This window comes from Anomaloglossus baeobatrachus, chromosome 3 (assembly GCF_048569485.1).
Source record: "Anomaloglossus baeobatrachus isolate aAnoBae1 chromosome 3, aAnoBae1.hap1, whole genome shotgun sequence".
Taxonomy (NCBI): domain Eukaryota; kingdom Metazoa; phylum Chordata; class Amphibia; order Anura; family Aromobatidae; genus Anomaloglossus; species Anomaloglossus baeobatrachus.
Window position 1 is genome coordinate 367052367 of NC_134355.1, and position 22854 is coordinate 367075220.

General features: G+C 40.3%; 1 protein-coding gene across 3 annotated transcripts in view; it reads left to right on the forward strand.

Moving 5' to 3' along the window:
* CGA (glycoprotein hormones, alpha polypeptide) overlaps positions 1 to 15114 on the forward strand; it is a 56165-nt gene extending 41051 nt beyond the window's left edge. For 2 of the 3 annotated variants that reach the window (XM_075340152.1, XM_075340153.1), the window contains exons 2-5: positions 3133 to 3281; positions 11291 to 11397; positions 12282 to 12469; positions 14017 to 15114. In XM_075340152.1, the coding sequence (XP_075196267.1) occupies positions 11298 to 11397; positions 12282 to 12469; positions 14017 to 14094 (366 nt within the window). In that variant the 5' untranslated portion in view covers positions 3133 to 3281; positions 11291 to 11297 and the 3' untranslated portion in view covers positions 14095 to 15114. Of the gene's footprint in view, positions 1 to 3132; positions 3282 to 3436; positions 3507 to 11290; positions 11398 to 12281; positions 12470 to 14016 lie in introns of those variants that run through there. The other variant, XM_075340151.1, reaches the window with a different exon arrangement.
* The last annotated feature ends 7740 nt before the right edge of the window (positions 15115 to 22854 follow it).

Here is a 22854-nt window from a genome sequence, read left to right on the forward strand (position 1 = left end):
CAGTCAATGCAACACACAGGCTGTGGCCCAGCATTTTAATTTTAAAAATGAAGACATGCCTGAGTGGCAGGTGTAGGCCATGGGACTTTATGATGTCCCTTTATATTATGTTATATACAATGTTGCTCCTTTTTATACAGTATATTCCCTTATATTTACAGTATTTATGGTATGTATTAATTTGGGGTGTAATGAATTGTAATGAATTGGGTCAAACAGCATACACTGTGAGTCAAATGAACAAAAAATCATAGTCAGCTCACCCCTCTTCACTCTCAGACTCCAACCGATGCAAGGAACGCCCTGGCCCGGGCGGAAAGACAGCTTCAAAAAGGCAGATATCCAGCATCAAGGAGAGTAGTAGATTAAAACTTGCTTTTATTTGGACGAGTAAAAACAAAATGTAGTCCAGTAAGCACAGAGGCACAAGTATTAGGCGGTTTACACACCTAATACTTGTGCCTCTGTGCTTACTGGACTACATTTTGTTTTTACTCGTCCAAATAAAAGCAAGTTTTAATCTACTACTCTCCTTGATGCTGGATATCTGCCTTTTTGAAGCTGTGAGTCAAATGGTATGGATTGAGCGATTAATAAATGCACAAAGTACAATAATTTTTTTGTGCAGCACAAAATGAGGGTTGCTTTTTCTTTCTGGGGGTGTGATGAAGGGGGCACAATTTGTCACTTAGTCCCAGCCCTATCAACATCTTAAGGTGTCTTCTTTTGTATCTTTGCTATTGGGACTCATGAATTAACTTAAAACAAAGATATTTCTTAGGAGCTGTAACTTTCCCAACAGTAATTGAAAAGGCTGGTGTAAATGGACAGTGATTTGGTTCTAAAACTGTAAGAAGGCATTATATAGATATTGTCTTCATGAGACCACTTTTTTTATTTGTGCACCATGTTAAATAATATGATTACATGAGCTCTTTCTAGATGTAATCATAAGTAAACAGTAAAAAAACTAACAAGTACAATTTAGTTGCATGATATGAAAATCTTCATTATGCGTCAGATTCATGAAACATTTCGAGGGACCCATCACTGCAACTATTTATTATTTCGTACTTTATGGACAAATATACAATAGTTTTCCACTCTTTCATTTGTTGCAAATGTTACTGACCTTTCATTTCACTTTTTTTTTTTTTTTTTTTTTTAAATGAGTGATTTTCAAGAATGTTGTCCCACTCTCCTAGATCTGTAACACAGGTTCTCTCCCCAAAGAGATTGTTGTACTGACAGGCATTCTTCTAGGCAGAGCTTCTGGCATAACCTAATAGATACTTATGGTAGATCTGCGGTCCATTGTGAGCGCTTGTCTACCATAGAAAAACATAATTACCCCACAACTGTGATGGTCAATGCTGGGCATTGAGAATGTGTAGCATTAAGGGGCACTTTGCACACTACGACATCGCAGCTGCGATGTCGGTGGGGTCAAATTGAAAGTGACGCACATCCGGCATCGCTGGCGATATCGTAGTGTGTAAAGCCTTTTTGATACGATTAACGAGCGCAAAATCGTCGTAATCGTATTATTGGTGTAGCGTCGGTCATTTCCATAATTTGGAATTGACCAATGTTACGATGTTGTTCCTCGTTCCAGTGGCATCACACATCACTGTGTGTGAAGCCGCAGGAGCGAGGAACATCTCCTACCTGCGTGCTGCGGCTCACGCCAGCTATGCGGAAGGTAGGAGGTGGACGGGATGTTTACGTCCTGCTCATCTCCGCCCCTCCACTTCTATTGGCCGCCTGCCCTGCGATGTCACTATGACGCTGCACGACCCGCCCCCTTAATAAGGAGGCGGTTCACCGGCCAGGGCGTCGCAGGGTAGGTGAGTGCATGTGAAGCTGGCGTAGCGATAATGTTCGCTATGCCAGCTATCACGATGATATCGCAGCTGCGACGGGGGCGGGGACTATCACGCACGGCATCGCAGCATCGGCTTGTGATGTCGTAGTGTGCAAAGTGCCCCTAAGAGTTGCAATCTTCTCTAGTGCTGCTATTAAAAAGTGCCCCATTGTCACATCTCTACCTGGACCAGCTTGTGCAACATCTTCTCCTTTAACAAGGCGCTGTCATGTTCATTGTGTGGACAGCGCTGGGGATGGGAGAGACATCATGGCCAGAATCTCTGGGCATCAAGAGCTCTGTCCAGCCAGAAATACTAGTGTGGCCAGGACCTGTATAGCTATTCAGTATGGCAGCATGAATTTGTGAGCTATCCTGAAGGAGTAAATTAGCTCCCTGATCTGGCCAATGGGACAGCATAATACCACACTTAACTCTCAGCATACTGCTGTAAGTTGCCAATTCTGGTTCACCCGTTTTTCATATATTGTTCAGCCGGTTTGATTCCCATTTCTGATCTTGTCCCATTATTAGACTATGCTTCTCCCTGATGATTCTGTTCCTATTCTGAATATCCTGTGAATGCTGCTGATTTCTGACCACCCTATTCCAGCTCGCTCCATGGGCCAGCGGCCACTATGTGGACCCAACCCCGGGGCCCCTATGCAATTCCAGACGTCTGTGCAGGTATTAAAGGGAAAAGGCCAGAATACTCCTGGGATCTGCTGTATGGTGTGAGTAGTGCAAAACCTATTGTGCAAGCCCTATTAAGTGATCCCTGACACTCAACAGGACACGTGATCTCAGCTACCTGACTGGAGTAACTTCAGGAGCAGGACCCAGCAGATTGTCCCAGAAGCAGCATTTTTAAAGGGTTATCCCATGTTTTGAAAAGTGTTGCATACATAATATAAATTTTGATCATGGATATGCCTTCAACCAGAAAGCAGGGTTCTCGTACATCTACGTGAGTAATTAATAGTACCTATTTCGTTCTTAAAATTATTCTGGTCCATTGACAAATAAAAGCAGGAGTTTAGTTGGTTGCCTTGCCCAACTATTCCACTTTATGCACAATTTTAATATAATGTTTTACACCACTGGGTTTGCAGGAACTAGCCACCATTGTGTATATAGTTCTTACAGCTTTCCAGAATCTGTTACGACACAGGTTGAACCAATCCATCACAGCCTCTAACAGCAGCTACGGCACCAGAACGAGCAGTCTTATATTTCTTGCCTATGTAATTTAAAAATTTATTTTCCAGACCAATCTCTACACAGTTCTAAATTGTTTAACCTAAACCTGCCACAAGTAACACATCACAGGAAGGACATGATGCAAGCCGAAGATTCAGAAATTAATTCTGTGCCTGTACATCTTGATAACAACCTGACACCGGTAGCGCAATAGCAGGTAAATTTAATATGAATTTTAAAAACACAAAATGATTAAGTGGATATAAATTTAATTACTTCAAGAGCTACTCAGCAGTCAACAGACAGGGACTTGATCCCAAGCTTATCTGGTACATCTAGTGTTATTGGAGCAGGCAGATATAAAAGGGAGAACAGAATACACTAGACAGTAACTGCAAGAGAAATCCTGACTTCTGCTGTACCCCTGCCCCTGAGGATACAGGTACAAAATGACTTTCTTACTATTTTGTATGAGGCATATATTGCATATAGAGCTCTCATTTTAGTAGTCACTCTTTGATGAATAGGACTTCACCTAGTCAGCGGGAAAACTGTGAACTGTTCTAAATGGGCTGTGGGCAATTTGCCTGAAATCATACATATATACTCAGCAGGTATGAAAGATGTGTCTAGGGTGTATTTACACAAGTAGGTTATGCAACTTTATTTTTTTTTGAAACAGTAATTGCAAAATTGCAGGAAATAATCTCATTTTGTCCATATGATGAATGCATTTTTCAGCCCACATTACGGCCTAGTGTCCCTGTCTTATAGTAGATTGAATGACCCATACTGATATTGGAGCCTCATAATGGCATGAAAATACATCAATATCACACTTGTAGGAAACCGAACTTTGTCATGATTTTGCAGTAAACACCAAAAGCCACAATCCATATAAACGGGCTACTACACAAAAATCAAGAATAAACCCAAGGAAATGCAAGCACATCAAGTAAAAAAAAATCTTTTTATTAGTAAGATATTAAAAAGTCAGAAGGCATATAGGTGAGTCAGAAAAGGTAAGGAAAACCGTAGAAAAATTAGGGGACACCTGGTTAATATTACTAAGAGTAAAAAGTAAACAACGTACCAACATGCAGCTCATAAATCAATAATCAACCTAGCATATTTATGATATAATAATAAGGTTATTATTATTATTTATTTATTTATTATTTATTATAGCGCCATTTATTCCATGGCACTTTACAAGTGAAAAGGATAGACATAAAAACAAGTTCAACAATCATGAACATTACAAAAACAGACTGGTATAGGAGGAGAGAGGACTCTGCCCGCGAGGGCTCACAGTCTACAGGGAATGGGTGAAGGTACAATAGGTGAGGACAGAGCTGGTTGCGCAGTGGTGTACTGGACTGAGGGTTATTGTAGGTTGTAGGCTTGTCAGAAGAGGTGGTTCTTTAGGTTCCTTTTGAAGGTTCCACTGTAGGTGTGAGTCTGATATGCTGGGGTAGAGCATTCCAGAGTATGGGGGAGGCACGCGAGAAATCTTGTATGCGATTGTGGGAAGAGGAGATAAGAGAGGAGTAGAGATTGTGTGATTGGATTCCAGAATGGTATGCCTCCTATGGAAAAATGCCAGCAGTGGCAAAACGCTTGCAAAGATACCAAAGAACGTAAGGTATAGGAAACCAGTCCATTTGCTAGAAATGTTACCGTGTAGAGAGGCAAAAAATAGCCTAAGGGTAAATCAGTAAAACATAATGCATTAAGTAAAGATGGAGCCAGTCACATGGAGGAGTAGAAAATCAGTATCCCACTGCCCCCAAAGCGCATTTCACATAGAAATGCTACATCAGGGAGTTGATACTTTGTTTACTTTGTACACTTCGCAATATTTGCCAGGTGTCCCCCAATTTTTCTACTCTTTTCCTTACCTGTTCTGACTCACCTATATGCTTTCTGGGTTTTTAATGTATTATGAATAAAAATATTTTTTTACTTCATGAGCTTGCATTACCTTGCTTTCTTTGTGGGTTCATGACTTTGCAATAGCTATGCCACAAAAACAACATATGTACAAACCACCTAAGGCTCATTCAGACGTGCGCATTATCATGTACGCATTCTAGCTGTGATTTTCACAGAACATGTACCCATTATAGTCTATGTCACAGTTAGCAGGTTGATGTTTCTTTTTCTGGATGGTGTGTCTTTGCAAAAATCACAGAAAGTTCATTTTTTCCAGAAGCACAGATGAAAAATACCATTACAAGCCTATTGGGCTGTGAAAATCACAGACAGCTCATGGCTGGCATCGGTGTGCTGTCCGTGACTATCACATGTATAGGAGAAGCTTTGTCATTTATTTATTTATTTTCTCACTGATTAAACACGGATAGTAACAACTAAAACGCGCTCCAAACACTGATGAAACTCAGATCAAAAAAACTAATGAAACTTGGATCAAAAACACTAATGAAACTAGGATCAAAAACACTAATGAAACTCGGAGCAAAAACACTAATGAAACTCGGAGCAAAAACACTAATGAAACTCGGAGCAAAAACACTAATGAAACTCAGAGCAAAAACACTAATGAAACTAGGATCATAAACACTAATGAAACTAGGATCAAAAACAATAATGAAGCTAGGATCAAAAACAATAATGAAGCTAGGATCAAAAACACTAATGAAACTCAGATCATTGTTTTTGCAGACTTGAACCAACACAGACGTCTGAATAAGGCCTTTTATAAACCTCTGTAATGCCGTGTATCTAGGCAAAAACATCTCCATAGATAACACACAATGCAGAGCCTAAAGGACGTTTCACAGTGTCCATGTTGATCTATACAGGGTGGGCCATTTATATGGATACACCGAAATAAAATGGGAATGGTTGGTGATATCAACTTTCTCTTTCTGGCTCATTAGTATATGGGAGGAGCGAAACGTTTCAAGATTGGTGGTGACCATGGTGGCCATTTTGAAGTTGGCCATTTTGGATCCAACTTTATTTTTTCCAGTGGCAAGAGGGTCATGTAACACATAAAACTTATTGAGATCTTTACAAGAAAAACAATTGTGTGCTTGGTTTTAACGTGACTTTATTCGTTCATTAGTTATTTACAATTTTATGACCACTTAAAAAATGTGTTCAAAGTGCTGCCCATTCTGTTGGATTGTCAATGCAACCCTCTTCTCCCACTCTTGACACACTGATAGCAACACCACAGACGAAATGCTAGCACGGGCTTCCAGTATCCGTTGTTTCAGATGCTGCGCATCTTGTATCTTCACAGCATAGACAATTGCCTTCAGATGACCCCAAAGATAAAAGTCTAAGAGGGTCAGATTGGGAGACCTTGGTGGCCATTCAACTGGCCCATAATGACCAATCCACTTTCCAGGACACTGTTCATGTAGGAATGCTCGGCCCTGACACCCATAATGTGATGGTGCACCAAGCATTCCCATTTTATTTAGGTGTATCCATATAAATGGACCACCCTGTACTTAGAAATTAGACCCCCAGTTTAAGAGTTCATGCAAACGGAGTAAAAACAGCTGTATAGCTTCTAAAAAGCCATGGATAATCTTGACTATGTTATCCTAAATGATGATAAATAAAATATACTTTTTATAGAGTCTAGAAATATGGTAATTACAAGTTGTAATGGTGTGATACCAGGAGAAGGAATAGTTACTCTTTACATCACAATGTTTTTTGAAAAAAAAAAACAACAAAGGAAAAAAAACAAGCAAACAAAAAACCATGCTAATAAGCTCTCTTAACATTTGCTTGTTAAAACTCCAGAATTGCCGGAAAACATTCTTGAAAAGCCTGTCTACAATGATCAAGTAGATCAAGCTACTCTTCCACTTATTTACATGCATGTAGATTACTTTGTGACCATTAGGTGGCAGTATATCTCTTCTTCAATGTTCAGGTGAGCATCCTAAAAAAATAAAACAGCCTACAAATATTGATTTGTAATAAGATATGTAGCGCAAATCTGAGCACATCACATTATTTGGAGTTTATTAGTTATTAGGCAACTTCTCAGACACATAAATCGTACAACTTTGTAAGCTATTTGTTTTTTCTGCCTATCGACAGTATACAAATACAAGACATTCGTTTTTATAGATCTGAAAAATGTAATTTATTTAAAAAGTCAAACACATCCAATGGCGGAATGCTATCTTTAGTAATATAAAGGATAAAGTTTATAGATGAATCATATAATGGCTTGTTATAAAGTAAGCTACTGCAAGCTCTCAGGATTTAATATATTGTAAAAGTGCTGTGCAGCAGAGAAACAGGACAACTCATACAAGTCTATAGTTAGGTAAAATACAAGAACAGCATGTGATGTCTGAAAATAGGTAAAAATATATTTGATATAATCTGCATAATAACATAATACTAAATGTAGAATAAAAACAATGAGCAGATACTCTGCAGTAAGTAAATAGTAATAGTACATGAAAATAACATATGGTACTTAGTTGACACTATATTGATCAAAACAGTGTAAAAGCCATTAACCACAACAAGGTGTAGCCCAAACCGGATAGTCCCAAAGCCATTAACCACAACAAGGTGTACCCCAAACCGGATAGTCCCAAAGCCATTAATCACGAGAAGATGTACCCCAAACCAGATAGTCCCAAAGCCATTAACCACGACAAGGTGTACCCCAAACCGGATAGTCCCAAAGCCATTAATCATAACAAGGTGTACCCCAAACCGGATAGTCCCAAAGCCATTAATCACGAGAAGATGTACCCCAGACCGGATAGTCCCAAAGCCATTAACCACGACAAGGTGTACCCCAAACTGGATAGTCCCAAAGCCATTAACCGCGACAAGGTATACCCCAAACCGGATAGTCCCAAAGCCATTAACCACAATAAGGTATACCCCAAACCAGATAGTCCCAAAGCCATTAATCACGACAAGGTATACCCCAAACCTAATAGTCCCAAAGCCATTAACGACAACAAGGTGTACTCCAAACCGGATAGTCCCAAAGCCATTAATCACGACAAGGTGTACCCAAAACCGGATAGTCCCAAAGCCATTAACCACGACAAGGTGTACCCCAAACCGGATAGTCCCAAAGCCATTAACCGCGACAAGGTGTACCCCAAACCGGATAGTCCCTAACTCCAGTATCTCACCTTGCTACGTGCCAGCAGGCTTCAAATTAGACGGGTGGCAGAGCAGGACCCAGGCCTAAATATTTCACACCTGCCCATGAAAAGCCAAATAGACAAGATGCACAGCCCCAAAAAGGGGAGCCACTCACTTATATGTACAAAATAGAAGAAACTAAGGCAAAAATGAAGAAATGGGCACAACTGTTGGTATAAGTGCAATACGTAGGTGAACATTCACACTGTGTCCATTAAAAGACAAAACTTAGGATAAAAACCATAAGAAAATAGCCTGCAGTAAATAGATGAATAAATAGTAGTGTATGTAAATAACAGTGGACAAAGACCCTGTGCACACAGTATGTTTTTATTTGTGTTTGTGATGCATTTTTAAGTGCAGTTTTGTCGCAAAACTGGATGCAAATCATTATGCCAGCAAAGTCAATAAGAATCCTGAAATTTTGTGCACGTTGCTTTTTTTTCTATCCCTTACAGATTTGGTGCAGAACTAAATCTACAGCATGTCAATTCTTTCAGCGTTTTTACAGTGCTTTTCCTCCCCAAAATGCATAGAAAACACGTGGAAAAAACGCATTACAAACACGCGGGTCCAAAAAGGCTTGTTTTTTTCTGCCAAGAGACAGAGATTTGGTGCAGAAATTTCTGCAACCAAATATTCAGCAAGCACACATAGCCTTAATTTACATGATTTTGATCAAAATAACATAAAAGCCATCCCACTGCGACAAGGTATACTCAATAAGGATGACCCCTACCTCAAGTTGTTCACCTCTATGCGTGTAGCAGGCTTTAAAATAGAGACAGAGGAGGACTCTGACCTGACTATTTAAGGCTATGTGCGCACTTTGCGTTTTTACCCGTGTTTCCGCTGCGTTTTTTGAGGCTGCGTTTTTGTGCCAAAACGCATGCGTTTTTGTTTTCCAGCAAAGTCTATGGGAAAAGATGAATTTCTGTCCGCACTTTGCTTTTTTTTCTGCAGCGTTTAATTTGCATATTTGTGGTCAAAAACCATGCAGAAAAAGAAGCAGCATGTCAGTTGTTTTTGCCATTTCTGCAGCGTTTTGCAAACATTGCAGTCAATGAGAAATGGCAAAAACCAAGAAACTTCAAATTTCCTGCGTTTTACCTGCTTTTTAGGTGCAGAAAACATGCGTTTTTGACAAACAAAACGCATGCTTTTCTAACATTAAATTAATGGAATAATATGTCCCTTTACACACACATAATCAGACAAATAAATTAAAGAAAATTATGATTTTCTTGCTATTTTTGGAATTAATATGATAAAACCGCTATATTTTCAAGAAATATATTTTTATATATTTTTATATATTTATTTATATTTATATTTTACATATATATATATATATATATATTATATAACTATTTTCTTTAATAATTCTAAAATTATCTATGTTTTGCTTTTTTTTCTCTTTTTTCATTCTGTTTGACTATTTAATCTTTATTTAGCAGTGTCTTGATGTTCAAAACGCATCTGTGAATACGCATGTGGAAATGCATGGAAAAAGCGCTAAAAACGCATCTAAAACGCGGTAAATACGCATGCATTTTTAGCGCTAAAAAATGGTTAAAAGCCATTTTGTCAAAAAACTAAGGGCTTTAAAACGCGCAGAATAAACTGCAGGCACTACAACGCAAAGTGCGCACATAGCCTAACGCCTGCCCATGGAAAGTCATATAGACCTAATGCACAGCTCAAAAAGGGAGCCATACCCTGTATATACAATATACAAAAAACTAAAGCAAACCCAAGAAGTAAACTGGTTGGTATAAGTGCAATGTATAGTTGGCTATTAATAGACAGAAGCTAGGATAAAAACAAAATGAGCAAATACCCTGCAGTAAATAAATGAATGGTAATAACCGTTCATGTAAATAACATAGGGAATGTAGTGGACACTAGTTTGATCAAAACAGTGTAAATATCATCCCACCGCGATAAGGTGTACAGAATCAGGATGGACCCTAACTCTAAGATCTCAACTCACTATGTGCCATGGGCAGGTGTGAAACAGTCAGGTCAGGGTCCTGCTCTGCCCCTATGTATTTTTAGGCCTGCTGGCACATTGCGAGATACTAAGTTAGGGGACATCCTAAAAATGTACACCCTGTTGTAGTGGGAAGACTTTGGCACTGTTTTGATCAAAATAGTGTAATTTAAGAGCCCTATGTTGTTTACATGCACTAATACTATTCATTTATTTACCATACTTATTGCGGGGTATTTGTTCATTGTTTTTATTTTAGGTTTTGTTTGTTAATGGCCACATTGTGAATTTGCATGTCTATATTACACTTATACCAACAGTTGTGCCACCCCATTTCTTTGAGTTTGCTTTAATTACATAATACTAGTAAAATGAAGATCAACCTGTCAGACGATTCATACTGCCCAAATCATGAGCAGCATGAATAAGACATTGGCTGCATGATTGCGGCCAGGTATATTTTTCTCTGAAACTCTGAAGCATAAGAACATCCCAGCACTGCTCCAGGTCTCTTGCCATGGGACATACACTGACGAGCAAAAGGGTAACAATGTTTTGAACCTTTGACTTTCATGATTCATATCTTCATATCTTTTTACATTATATATATACATATATATATATATATACATATATATATATATATATATATATATAAAATGTAAAAGGTATATCAAACTGTATTATTCATTATATAAACAAAGGTTGACATACAGGAAAAACACCTAAGAGATAGAGACAAAACCAAAAGGAGGAGTCAACAGATAAGATACCTGATATATAGAAAGGATATTCAAAAATGGTGCACAATCATGGAGCCTGCAATGAAAGTGATGTAACGGGAACGCAATACGTACAAATCAGAGAGACAAATGACCTTCACTCACAAAAAAGGGAATATATATATTTATTTTCTTTGTAGGACACATTCATTTTTCTGCTGTTTATAGCCATCATATAGTACATGTTATTGATTGTTGCATTTGTACTTTTTTTTTGCTGACTTTAATTTGGTATGGTGTATTGATATGTGATATGAAACTATTTCCCATTTTTTTTTCCAGGAAGACTATGGATTGTTATGGCAAGTACATAGCAGCTGTCCTGGTGTTTGTCGCAGTCTGTATGCATGTCATTCATTCCTTTCCTGAAGAGAACCTATTGGCTCCAGGTAATGATGTTTGTCATCTATTTTTTAAATAGTTAATAATAAATCCATATATTCTGAAAGCTACACCTCCCCCAATTTTCCAATGAAATGTAACCCAATCCTGACATTAACAGCTGCTCAAGGACTTTGGCAGATCTATCAATAGTTTGGTTAATGAGACGTAAACTAGTATTAATAGGCAAATTAACAGTTAATAAGACTAAAAATATATGTTTATGGACTCAGTTCAATAGTACACAATGAAGCTTGTCTATATGAATTGTGTTTAAAGCATAACAGCAAAATAAAATAACAGTATCAATGGCACTAGATACATTTATAAGATTTATATCGATGACAAGAAAAGCGACAATATACAAGGTGTATCGCAAAAATCCAATTACCCAACAAATGTAAAGAAATGCAAAAACAATTATACAGAAAATAGAAGCAAGTCTCTATTTTCATGGAAGAAAAGGGAAAACAGAAGCATGAACTGTTTATAAAGAGACTGGTGAGCATAGAAAGGGCAGAAAAGGAGAGAAAGGAACCAGGTGAATCTCATGTGAATATGGAATCCAACACTCCCGTGTCTCCCGCGGCAAGTCAGAAAATGTAACATTTATCATTAGTCAAGATGTTCCTTATTTTAAAAGTTCAAAATGTAACCATTTTCCAAGATCTGGTAACTGCTCGAAGCAAATGTTTTCTGACAGTGTGACACATTAAAGATATTTTTCATGAATTGTGAGATATTTTAAAGAATAGGACTCAACATGAGACGACTCAAATTAGTGACAGATTTCATCCTAGGGATGTGGTTCATGAAAGGCCCCACTGTTTTGTAATAGAAATATTAAAAGCTGACTTGGCTTGTAATAAAACTGTCATTTTCTCTTTGCCAGGTTGTCCAGAATGCAGACTGAAGGAAAATGATTTTTTTTCTAAAAAGGGGAAAGGACCAATATTTCAGTGCAGTGGATGCTGCTTCTCTAGAGCTTACCCTACCCCAATGAGATCAAAGAAGACAATGCTGGTGCCAAAAAACATCACTTCTGAAGCCAAGTGCTGTGTGGCCAAAACACAATACAGGGTAAGGGCTTTGGTAAATGTACTGTCACACGGAGTTTTGCACAAACTTCGCCGACTGTCATGGCAGCTTCGGGCTTTGTTCAAATTGCAAATTCTGACACGCCACCCGATGATTTGTCTGGTGTCTGGGATCAACACAGGGTGACTCAGGCATCAATCTGCCATGTGCTGATTCATAGGCAGGTTAGCAAAGAGTCAATCTCTGCTGGTCTACTTGCTCCTTTGATCACATGTCTTTGGGAAGCCTATCACATCTGCTCCCCTCCTATTTATGCTAGTTGAATCCTTTCACCCATGCAAGCAATAGTTTGTCTATTTTGGTGTGGTCTCTCAGACTTTCTGGTGAAAGTTATACTTTTTGCTTGGTGCGGTTGTGGAGTTTACTCCTGTTTTTTGTAGCTTCCTTCCTGCTCTTAGTTGTCCTCCTGAATCTCTTATTATCTTTACCGTTGTGTACATGCTGTGTGACAGAGTTTTACGTTTCCCTTGTCTGTATGTATCTGTGGGTTTCATCACACTACTTTCCAATCCCTTCCAGGGAAGAGGGAGAATCAGTTCAGGACTGGTCATGAGCAGGGCCAGGAAGGAGATTCAGGCATCTCCACCATCAAGAGAATTCCTGAGAGTAGGGATAGCATACGGTCCCCTATCTTAAAGGTACCTTAGGAGCACTGGTTCCCTGCTATCCCATAGTCATCGTGACATGAACGTGGGTTGACAACTAACTTTTAAGAAACTTACAGCTGGTTCATTATGTGATCCAAGTTAAGTATGCTCAAGGGCCTATGCTGTTCATATTAGCTACACAGTGACAGTGCCTATTTACTGTTAAAGGCCCACACTTTAATTTTATCTTACAGCTTAACACAGAAAACGTGTAGCTGTATAATATAACAGAAAGGGACTTGGTGACCTGTCTACATGGCTTTCCTATGTACATTGGTCCATTAAGAGTTATTTCAAAAGTCACAAGTTGTGCCCTATCCATAGACTATGGTATAACTTTCTGAATGCTTGAGGGCCCATACACCTGCACCTTCAGAAATCCCCAGATCAGGGTTCGACAACACCAATAATTGGACTTTGTAGCTCTGTCTGGAACGTAGCAAAGGTGCGCATGAGTTTTGTGCAAGAATTTGTGATTTTGGTAATATCCCCTTAACTAATATAAATCTGGGGAATCATATTCTAAATATTCCCCTCTGTAAAGTCAGGATATGTACAAAAAGAAGGTGTAACACAGTATAGATGACAGAAATCATGAGTTCAGAAAATAGTCTAGCGTCTATTGGTTCCTGCACAGGTGTACTGACTTTGGCCACATCTGAGCACTGCGCATGCATCAGATGCCATTGGACTTTTCTCCACACTCTTCTCTGATACATTACATACAGGGATATGAAGATTAAAGGTGGAGACCTAGGACTGCACCCTGAGGAAGCTTGACAGCAGAAAAAAAGAAAAGAAGTCAGAAAATGATACACTGAATGAGTGAATTCATCATTTACACAGTATCATTGATTAACATTGATTTCTTTAATTTTACAGGTGACGTTAATGGACACTGTAAGGATTGAAAATCATACTGCTTGTCACTGCAGTACATGCCTATACCACAAATCCTAAATGTTACAGCTTACATGGAAAGTCACTTCAAACATCTCTTTTGTTTAGTTTTTTTATAACTTCAGTAACATTCCTAGCCCAATGAGTCTGCACGTCAGTACATTTCTTCTTACTCGCTATAATTGCTTTCAGTGCATTCAAATAAATTGGAAAATGCCTTTCTGCATAAAATAAGATAGAAATGATATTTTATTTTAGGTTTCTTGGCTTTATGGGGAATGTGGTAATGTAAGCCTCTGATGTGTGTTTTGTACATCTCCATAACTTGTCGTTGTCTGCATTTGCAAATTATGGCGCAATATTTCAGGGAAAAACTGGATGATACAGACATAATTCTCAAGGGGGGTGCGCAACAAACATTTGAGTATGCACACACGTGTCAACCATTTACCCATCAGGGAAGAGTTTTCAGCAACTTGTAACTCTCCAGCTGCTGCAGAACTACAACTGCCAGTATTCCCCTATGGACTGGTTGAAGACCACCTCTATAGGTACATACTATCTGAGTCTCAGCCATCCCAATGTTGTACATTTCTGGTAAGTTCACATGTTCAACTTCTGTAACCTAAGGGACATTTTCAATATGACTTTTGCCAACTTTTGTCAAACTACATTATCAATTTTTAACATTCTTTTTAATTGAGGATTTTTGTATTATGGGTAGTCCAATTATGCCATTGGTAGTGGAGTCAGCATGTAACACAGACATATTTCCCGATCAGGAAAAAGTAATGTACCATAATATTATGTTTGAAAGAAAACTCTATAAGAAATCGCTAACCTCGTAGTGCAAACACTGTACAAATATCTAAGCATTTACATATCGTTTAATCCTCAAAACGCTGATCACTTATACTCACCATCTAATCATCTCAAAGTGTGACATACATTGTCACATTCAGTGACCGTGTCCCTTTAGTCTTACGTTTGACAGATCAGATTTTACCAGTGGGAATATTCAGGTTAGCCATGTTTTGCAGTCTTCTGATGCATATATCATTAAACATCATGTGTCATTATCATATGTCTTTGCTTTTTTACTGTACTGTATCAATAGTTACAAATCAGTAAGGTACATTAGAGCGAAAAACTCGCCTTTACAACTCTTTTTACTTGAATGCATGAAAAAAAAAGAAAAAAAACCTCAGGTTGACGTCTCCTGTTATTTTATGTTTGTAGTTCCTATGCAGATGTATTTATTTCCAGGGGAATATAAAATATACACATCTATGTAGTGTCATGCTTTCAGGGATGGTGAGCGCATTTAGACCAAAAGGAGTCTGATGTACAACGAAAAAAACAGTAAAACAACACCACAAACAAGGGGGGACACCGGTGAAACAATAACAACAGAGGGCCCTGGTGTCTGTGAGAGGGGTAGATTGGACACCTCCTATCCTCACCTGTAACTGTCCCTACTCTCCTAGCCACTCCCTATACAGTCTCCGCAACTGTCACCGAGCAGCACCCTGAGGCCCTGGGAAACCCTATAGATGCCCCGACTAGTAAGAGGCCGGGGAGGTACACTAAATCCACTGCTGCACTAATAAGATAAAAAGGTAGGAGAGGCAAGCAGGGGAAAAACTGCAACACAAAAGGATAAAGGTCGACTTGGAATGCTTCACCACAGCTCCTTCCACCATTGGGGCCAGTATACAAATTATTATTATTATTATTATTAATATTATTATTTATTATTATAGCGCCATTTATTCCATGGCACTTTACATGTGAAAGGGGTATACATAATAGGGACAAGTACAATCATAAACAATACAAAACACAGACTGGTACAGGAGGAGAGAGGTCCCTGCCCACGAGGACTCACAATCTACAAGGGATGGGTGAAGATACAGTAGGTGAGGGTAGGGCTGGTCATGCGGCGCTGTATCAGATAGAGGGTTACGGCAGGGCGTTCCAGAGTAAGGGGGAGGCATGCGAGAAATGTTGGATGTGATGGTGGGAAGAGGAGATGAAAGGGGAGTAGAGAAGGAGATCTTGTGAGGATCGAAGGTTACGTGCAGGTAAGTACCTGGAGACTAAGTCAGAGATGTAGGGAGGAGACAGCTTGTGGATGGCTTTGTAGGTCATGGTTGGGGTTTTGAACTGGAGTCGTTGGGCAATGGGCAGCCAGTGAAGGGACTGGCAAAGAGGAGAGATCGCGGAGTAGGTGGGGGACAGGTGGATTAGTCGGGCAGCATAGTTTAGAATAGATTGTAGGCGTGCAAGACTGTTAGAAGGGAGACCACAGAGCAGGAGGTTGCAGTAATCCAGGCGGGAGATAATAAGGGCATGTACTAGGGTTTTTGCAGCTTCTTGGGAGAGGAATGTACGGATCCGGGAAAATTTTTGAGCTGGAGGCGGCACTTTGTGAAGAGGGCTTGGATGTGTGGCTTGAAAGAGAGATCAGAGTCTAAAGTTACACCCAGGCAGCGAGCACGTGGGACTGGGAAAAGTGAGCAGCCATTGACATTGATGGATATGTTAGGTGGGGGGGTTGAGTGAGGAGGAGGAAGGACAATCAATTCTGTTTTGTCCAAGTTCAGTTTTAGGAATCGAGCAGAGAAAAAGGATGAAATAGCAGACAGATATTGTGGGATTCTGGTTAGTAGGGAGGTGATGTCAGGTCCAGAGAGATAGCTCTGCATACCATCAGCGTAGAGGTGATACTGAAAGCTGTGGGACTCTATGAGCTGTCCCAGGCCATAGGTGTAGATGGAGAACAGCAGGGGTCCTACAACTGAAACTTGGGGACACCGACAGATAGGGGGCGAGATGAGGAGGTAGTGCGAGAGTGGGAGACTCTGAAAGTTCGGTCGGTTAAGTATGAGGAAATCCAGGATAGGGCCTAGTCTGTGATGCCCAGAGATGAGAGAGTTTTGTAGTAGAATGGAATGGTCTACTGTGTCAAAGGCAGAGGACAGGTCCAGGAGGAGGAGGACAGGTAGTGTAGCTTGGCTTTGGTGGTTATTGCTGAGTTAGTTAAATGAGTTTACATAGTTACATAGTTACTTAGGTTGAAAAAAGACCTAGGTCCATCTAGTTCAACCTTCCTCCACCAGTTCTACATTTAGTCACCAAGTCATTTATAATCAACAATGTTTTGTGTACTGGGGAAATCAGCCAGCCCTTTTTTAAAAGCTGTTATAGTATCTGCCATTACTACCTCTTGTGGTAGGGTATTCCACAGTCTGACTGCTCTAACTGTAAAGAACCCTTTCCTATTTAGCTGTTGGAATCGCTTTTCTTCCACTCGCAGTGAGTGCCCCCTGGTCCTTAGTACTGTCTTTGGAAGAAATAAGTCATGTGCCAGTCCTTTATATTGACCACACATGTATTTATACATATAAATGAGATCTCCTCTGAGACGTCTTTTTTCTAAGCTAAACATATCTAACTTTTTCAACCTGTCATCATATGGGAGGCCTTCCATCCCTTGTAATAGTCTAGTTGCCCGCGTTTGAACTGACTCTAACTTCTGAATGTCCTTTTTAAAATGTGGAGCCCAAAACTGGATCCCGTATTCCAGATGTGGCCTTACAAGTGATTTATAGAGGGGTAACAATACGTTGGGATCACGGGATCTAATCTCTCTTTTTATACACCCTAAAATCTTGTTTGCTTTAGCAGCTGCTGCTTGACATTGAGTGCTGCTGCTCAGCTTATTTGTAATGAGAATACCCAAGTCCTTCTCCTGTTCTGTAGTCCCGAGTTTACTTCCATTTAATGTATACGCAGCTATAGGATTACTCCGTCCTAGGTGCATTACTTTACATTTATCAACATTAAATCTCATTTGCCAAGTATCTGCCCATTCTGACATCTTATCCAGATCTTTTTGTAATATTGTACTATCCAGGTCAGTTTTTAATATCCTACATAGTTTGGTGTCATCGGCAAAGACTGACACTGTACTATCAATCCCATCCACAAGGTCATTAATAAAGAGATTAAAAAGAATTGGTCCAAGCACAGATCCCTGCGGCACCCCACTGCTGACTATAGCCCATTTAGAGAATGTACCATTTATGACTACTCTTTGTTTCCTATCTTTTAGCCAATTCCTTACCCAGTTGCATATTGTGTCCCCTAGTCCTTGCTTCTGGAGCTTTAGAATAAGGCTATTATGTGGTACAGTATCAAATGCCTTTGCAAAGTCCAAATAAATCACATCAGCTGCATTACCAATATCCAGGTTTGAACTTACCCCCTCATAGAACCCCAACAGGTTCGTTAGACACGACTTATCTTTCATGAATCCATGCTGTTTGTCAGTTATCATATTATTTTCTGCAATATATTTTTGCATGTCATCCCTTTAAAATGCCCTCAAAAACTTTGCATACTACTGGTGTCAGGCTTACTGGACGGTAGTTGCCTGGATCTACCCTCTTACCTTTCTTAAATATCGGTACCACATCAGCAATCCTCCAATCCTGAGGCACCAACCCTGTTGCAAGTGAGTCTAAAAAGATGAGATACAGCGGTCTGTCGATTACGGAGCTCAATTCCCTCAATATTCGTGGATGAATGCCATCTGGCCCTGGGGATTTGTGAATGTTTAATTTACTCAGACGTAGGCGTACTTCATCTTGTGTTAAATTAATTATATCGGGTGGTGAACTTTGATTTTTTACTTGTTGAATGATCCCTGGTACAGTCAGTTACTTGGTGAATACAGATGAGAAATGCCTATTTAATATCTCAGTCCTTTGTTTGTCCTCTATAACTAACTTGTTATTATATTTTAAGGGGCCGATACTATCCTTTGTTTTCCTTTTGGCATTAATGTATTTATAAAAGATTTTGGGATTTATTTTAATGTCATTGGCGATTTTTGTTTCAGTAGCTAATTTTGCTTGTTTGATTTCCTTTTTACATTTCCTATTGATATCTTTATACTTCTGAAATGCTATTTCTGTATTCTCAGCCTTTAAGATTTTAAATGCCCTTTGTTTTTGTTTTATTATACTTTGTACAGTCTTATTTATCCATAGTGGTTTCTTTTTATTCCTGGACATTTTATTACCAGAGGGTATACGTTTTTTACAGGACTCTAGTAGTATATCCTTAAACTTACCCCATTTATGTTCAGTATCCCCAGTTATTATGACTTTGTCCCAATCTACACATTTAAGCTCTTCCCTTAATTTGTTGAAATCAGCTTTCCTAAAATTCCAGGTTTTAGCATTCCCCCTTTGAAATGTTCTATTGAATATTATGTTGAAGCTTACCATATTATGATCGCTGGTGCCCAAGTGCTCCCGGACCTGTAGATCTGAAATTGTATCCGGTCTATTTGACAGGACCAGATCTAGCAAATTATCTCCCCTGGTCGGTTCACCTACCATCTGAGAGAGGAAATGGTCTTGAATAGTAGATAAGAACTTACAGCTTTTAGCAGAACCAGAAGATTCTATGTCCCACTGTATGTCTGGATAGTTGAAATCCCCCATAATAAGAACCCGATTATTATTATTAGCTGCCTTTTCAATTTGTTCCAGCATTTCACCCTCTATTTGTTGAGGTATGTTAGTATCTTCAGCAGGGATTGCTAGGTAATACCTCTATTTAAACCTTAAGGGCGTGACTACAAAGCTACGGCAAATGAAGCACTCAGCTAAAGACTGCTGAAGAAACTGCCAGCAGCAAAACTGACATTAACCGTTTAGTCTCCAAAAACAGGGAAGCTACATTCCCATGATTAGCGTTTGGAGAATTTTTGATGTTGCACTTTTTCTGCAGCATTTTTACACCTATTAGGCTACTAGTGCTTTTTTATTGCATTTTTGAGTGTGTATTTGATGCTACATTTTTTTTAATGTTTTTTGTATGTTATGCTTTAAATGAAACTGCTTTGCTTGACAGTGGGGGGAAAAAAGTATTTTGTCAGCCACCAATTGAGCAAGTTCTCCCACTTAGAATCACAGAATCATAGAATGGTAGAGTTGGAATGGACCTCCTGGGTCATCTAGTCCAACCCCCTGCTCAAAGCAGGATTCACTAAATCATCCCTGACAGATGTCCGTCCAACCTCTTTTTAAAAACTTCTATTGAAGGAGAACTCACTACCTCTTGTGGCAGCCTGTTCCACTCGTTGATCACCCTCACTGTCAAAAAGGTTTTTCTAATATCTAATCTGTGTCTCCTCCCCATTAGTTTCATCCCATTGCTTCTAGTCTTTCCTTCTGAAAATGAGAATAAAATTGATTCCTATACAGTGTGACAGCCTTTAAGATATTTGTAGACAGCTATTAGGTCTCTTCTCAGTCTTCTCTTTTGCAAGCTAAAGAATCCTAAATCCTGTAACTGTTCCTCATAGGACATGGTTTGCAGACCAGTCACCATTCTGGTCACTCTTCTCTGAACTTGCTCCAGTTTGTTGATGTCTTTTTTTCAAAAAGATGAGAGAGGCCTGTAATTAACGTCATAGGTAAACCCCAACTATGTGAGATAAAATGTGAAAAAAAATCCAGAAAATCACCTTGTCTGATTTGGCAAGATTTTTTTTGAAAATTATGGTAGAAAATAAGTATTTGGTCAATAACAAAATTTAATCTCAATATTTTGTTATATATCCTTTGTTGGCAATGACAGAAATCAACCGTGTAATCTTCATAAGGTTGGCACACACTGTTTGTGGTATGTTGGCCCATTCCTCCATGCAGATCTCCTCTAGAGCAGTGATGTTTTGGGCCTGTCGCTGGGCAACACGGACTTTCAACTCCCTCCAAAGGTTTTCTATGGGATTGAGATCTGAAGACTGGCTAGGCCACTCCAGGACCTTCATATGCTTCTTACAAAGTTTTTACTTACAGTAAAAAAGGCAGCAGTTGTACACTGCCCAGGCCAAAAACTAATACTCTAGCAGGATGCAGCTAAACCTCCACTAAGTGGAGGCATCACAAGTGCAGGAAGAGCAAATTACACACACACTTCCAAAACATGGAGGGGGCGATTGTTGGATGATAAAACTGCACATGTGGCGCCCATGAGGCTTCAGTCGCCACAGAGTATTGCATCTGTCTTGAGGTGTAATGATTATCCCGGGTAAAAGGAGGTTAACCACTCGTTTTCACTTACACAATACAATTACATAAACACCTAGTTAGCCAGCCAGCACTTACATTACTCAGGAAGTCAGGCTGGGGAATTCCTGGGCAGGATGGGTCATCCCAAGGATGGCGGCTGCCTGGGAAGTTAGCGAACATGCTTAGTTTCACTTTAGAAGGAGTTTGACCTCAGAACAGTTTGGGAGCAGAAGAGAGCAGGCAGCCTTAGGAGAGCAGCATTTAGCAGACTGGTCCTGGGGATGGGAGGCTGGAGGAATTAGTCCCAGGACCAGAGGCCATGACACCGCACTGAGTTTGCACAGGACGGACTGAGAGAAGCAGGAGATGACCAAGTGGAGCTTTGAGACAGAGGAGCAACTCGATAGCCAGAGGGTGAGCCCCTAACAGCCCTTTCGGGACCGGCGCCAGTCAGAGTGCAGAGCCCTCGATAAGGGGAACCTTCATGGACTCTAACAAATCTGCAGGGAAAGGGGATTTTACGTCCCATTGCCCACCACCACAAGTCAAGGGGCACAGCAGCAGATAGAGACAGGAGCCATTGCCACGGTCGGGTCCATAACAAGTTTCGTGCTGCCTGCGTAAGGGACGGCAACTAAAGCCAAGGACACTGGGGTCCCCAAGTAGCTTCACGCCACAGGGATCCACACTACAAAGCGCAAGGAGGAAGGTCTCACACGCTTCACAACACCGGTGGTGACCTCTGATTCATCCGGCATCGTTTGGGGCACATCACAGCAATGAATGGTACTCTGCGGGCGCAGCAGACGAACTGTGAGTAAAACACCTGGAACCGCAGCCCCTGTGGGAGACTCTGATTTGCAGGCACCGCCGCCTTGCGTTTCGGCACCAACGGCCCTTCCCCCATCACCACTGTCCTCCCTGGGGCTCGCTCCACATGTGGGGAGCTGGACTATCTGAGCTGTGGTAACAACAGCTCAGGAGGAGAGCGTCATCTCACAGCGGCGGCTAGTCCCTGTCCGCACACCATGGGTGGCGCTGCAAAGCAAATCCCCATTCCCTCCTTTTTGACTCTCTCTTTGCCTGTAGCCGAAGGGGCCATGGAGCCGGGTCAGGCCATTCACAGCAACCCCAAAAAATCACTGGCCCGCGGACAAGTTATGCCCTGCAGGTCCCGTGAGGTGCTACACACACTGATGGCTTGCATAGAGCGCTGTTCATACATGCAGATGCACAGTCACAAGCCCGCAGCCTATTAGTCGACGCCCATACTATTAGATCAGGCGGGGTGCCAAGCCGTACTCCATCTGTGCACCATACAGGGACAGGAACTCTAATATGCAAGGCCTTACAGAAAGAGGCCTGGCTGCATCATGTATAAAAAATATTTGAGGTTTTAGTTGGTATTGTGGCCAAGTACGGAAGCCTACAACCCTCGTCACAGGACCTCATGCTTGTAAGTCCCTACACTATATATAAAAAATAGCAACATAAAGATGCATAAATATCCCCCAAAAATTAAGCATTTACTTACAGCAAAAAAGGCAGCAGTTGTACACCGCTCAGGCCAGAAACTAAACTCTAGCAGGATGCAGCTAAACCCACACTAAGCGGAGGCATCACAGATGCAGGAAGAGCAAATCACACACACACTTCTAAAACATGGAGGGGGTGATTGCTAGATGATAAAACTACACACTGATGGCTTGCATAGAGCACTGTTCACACA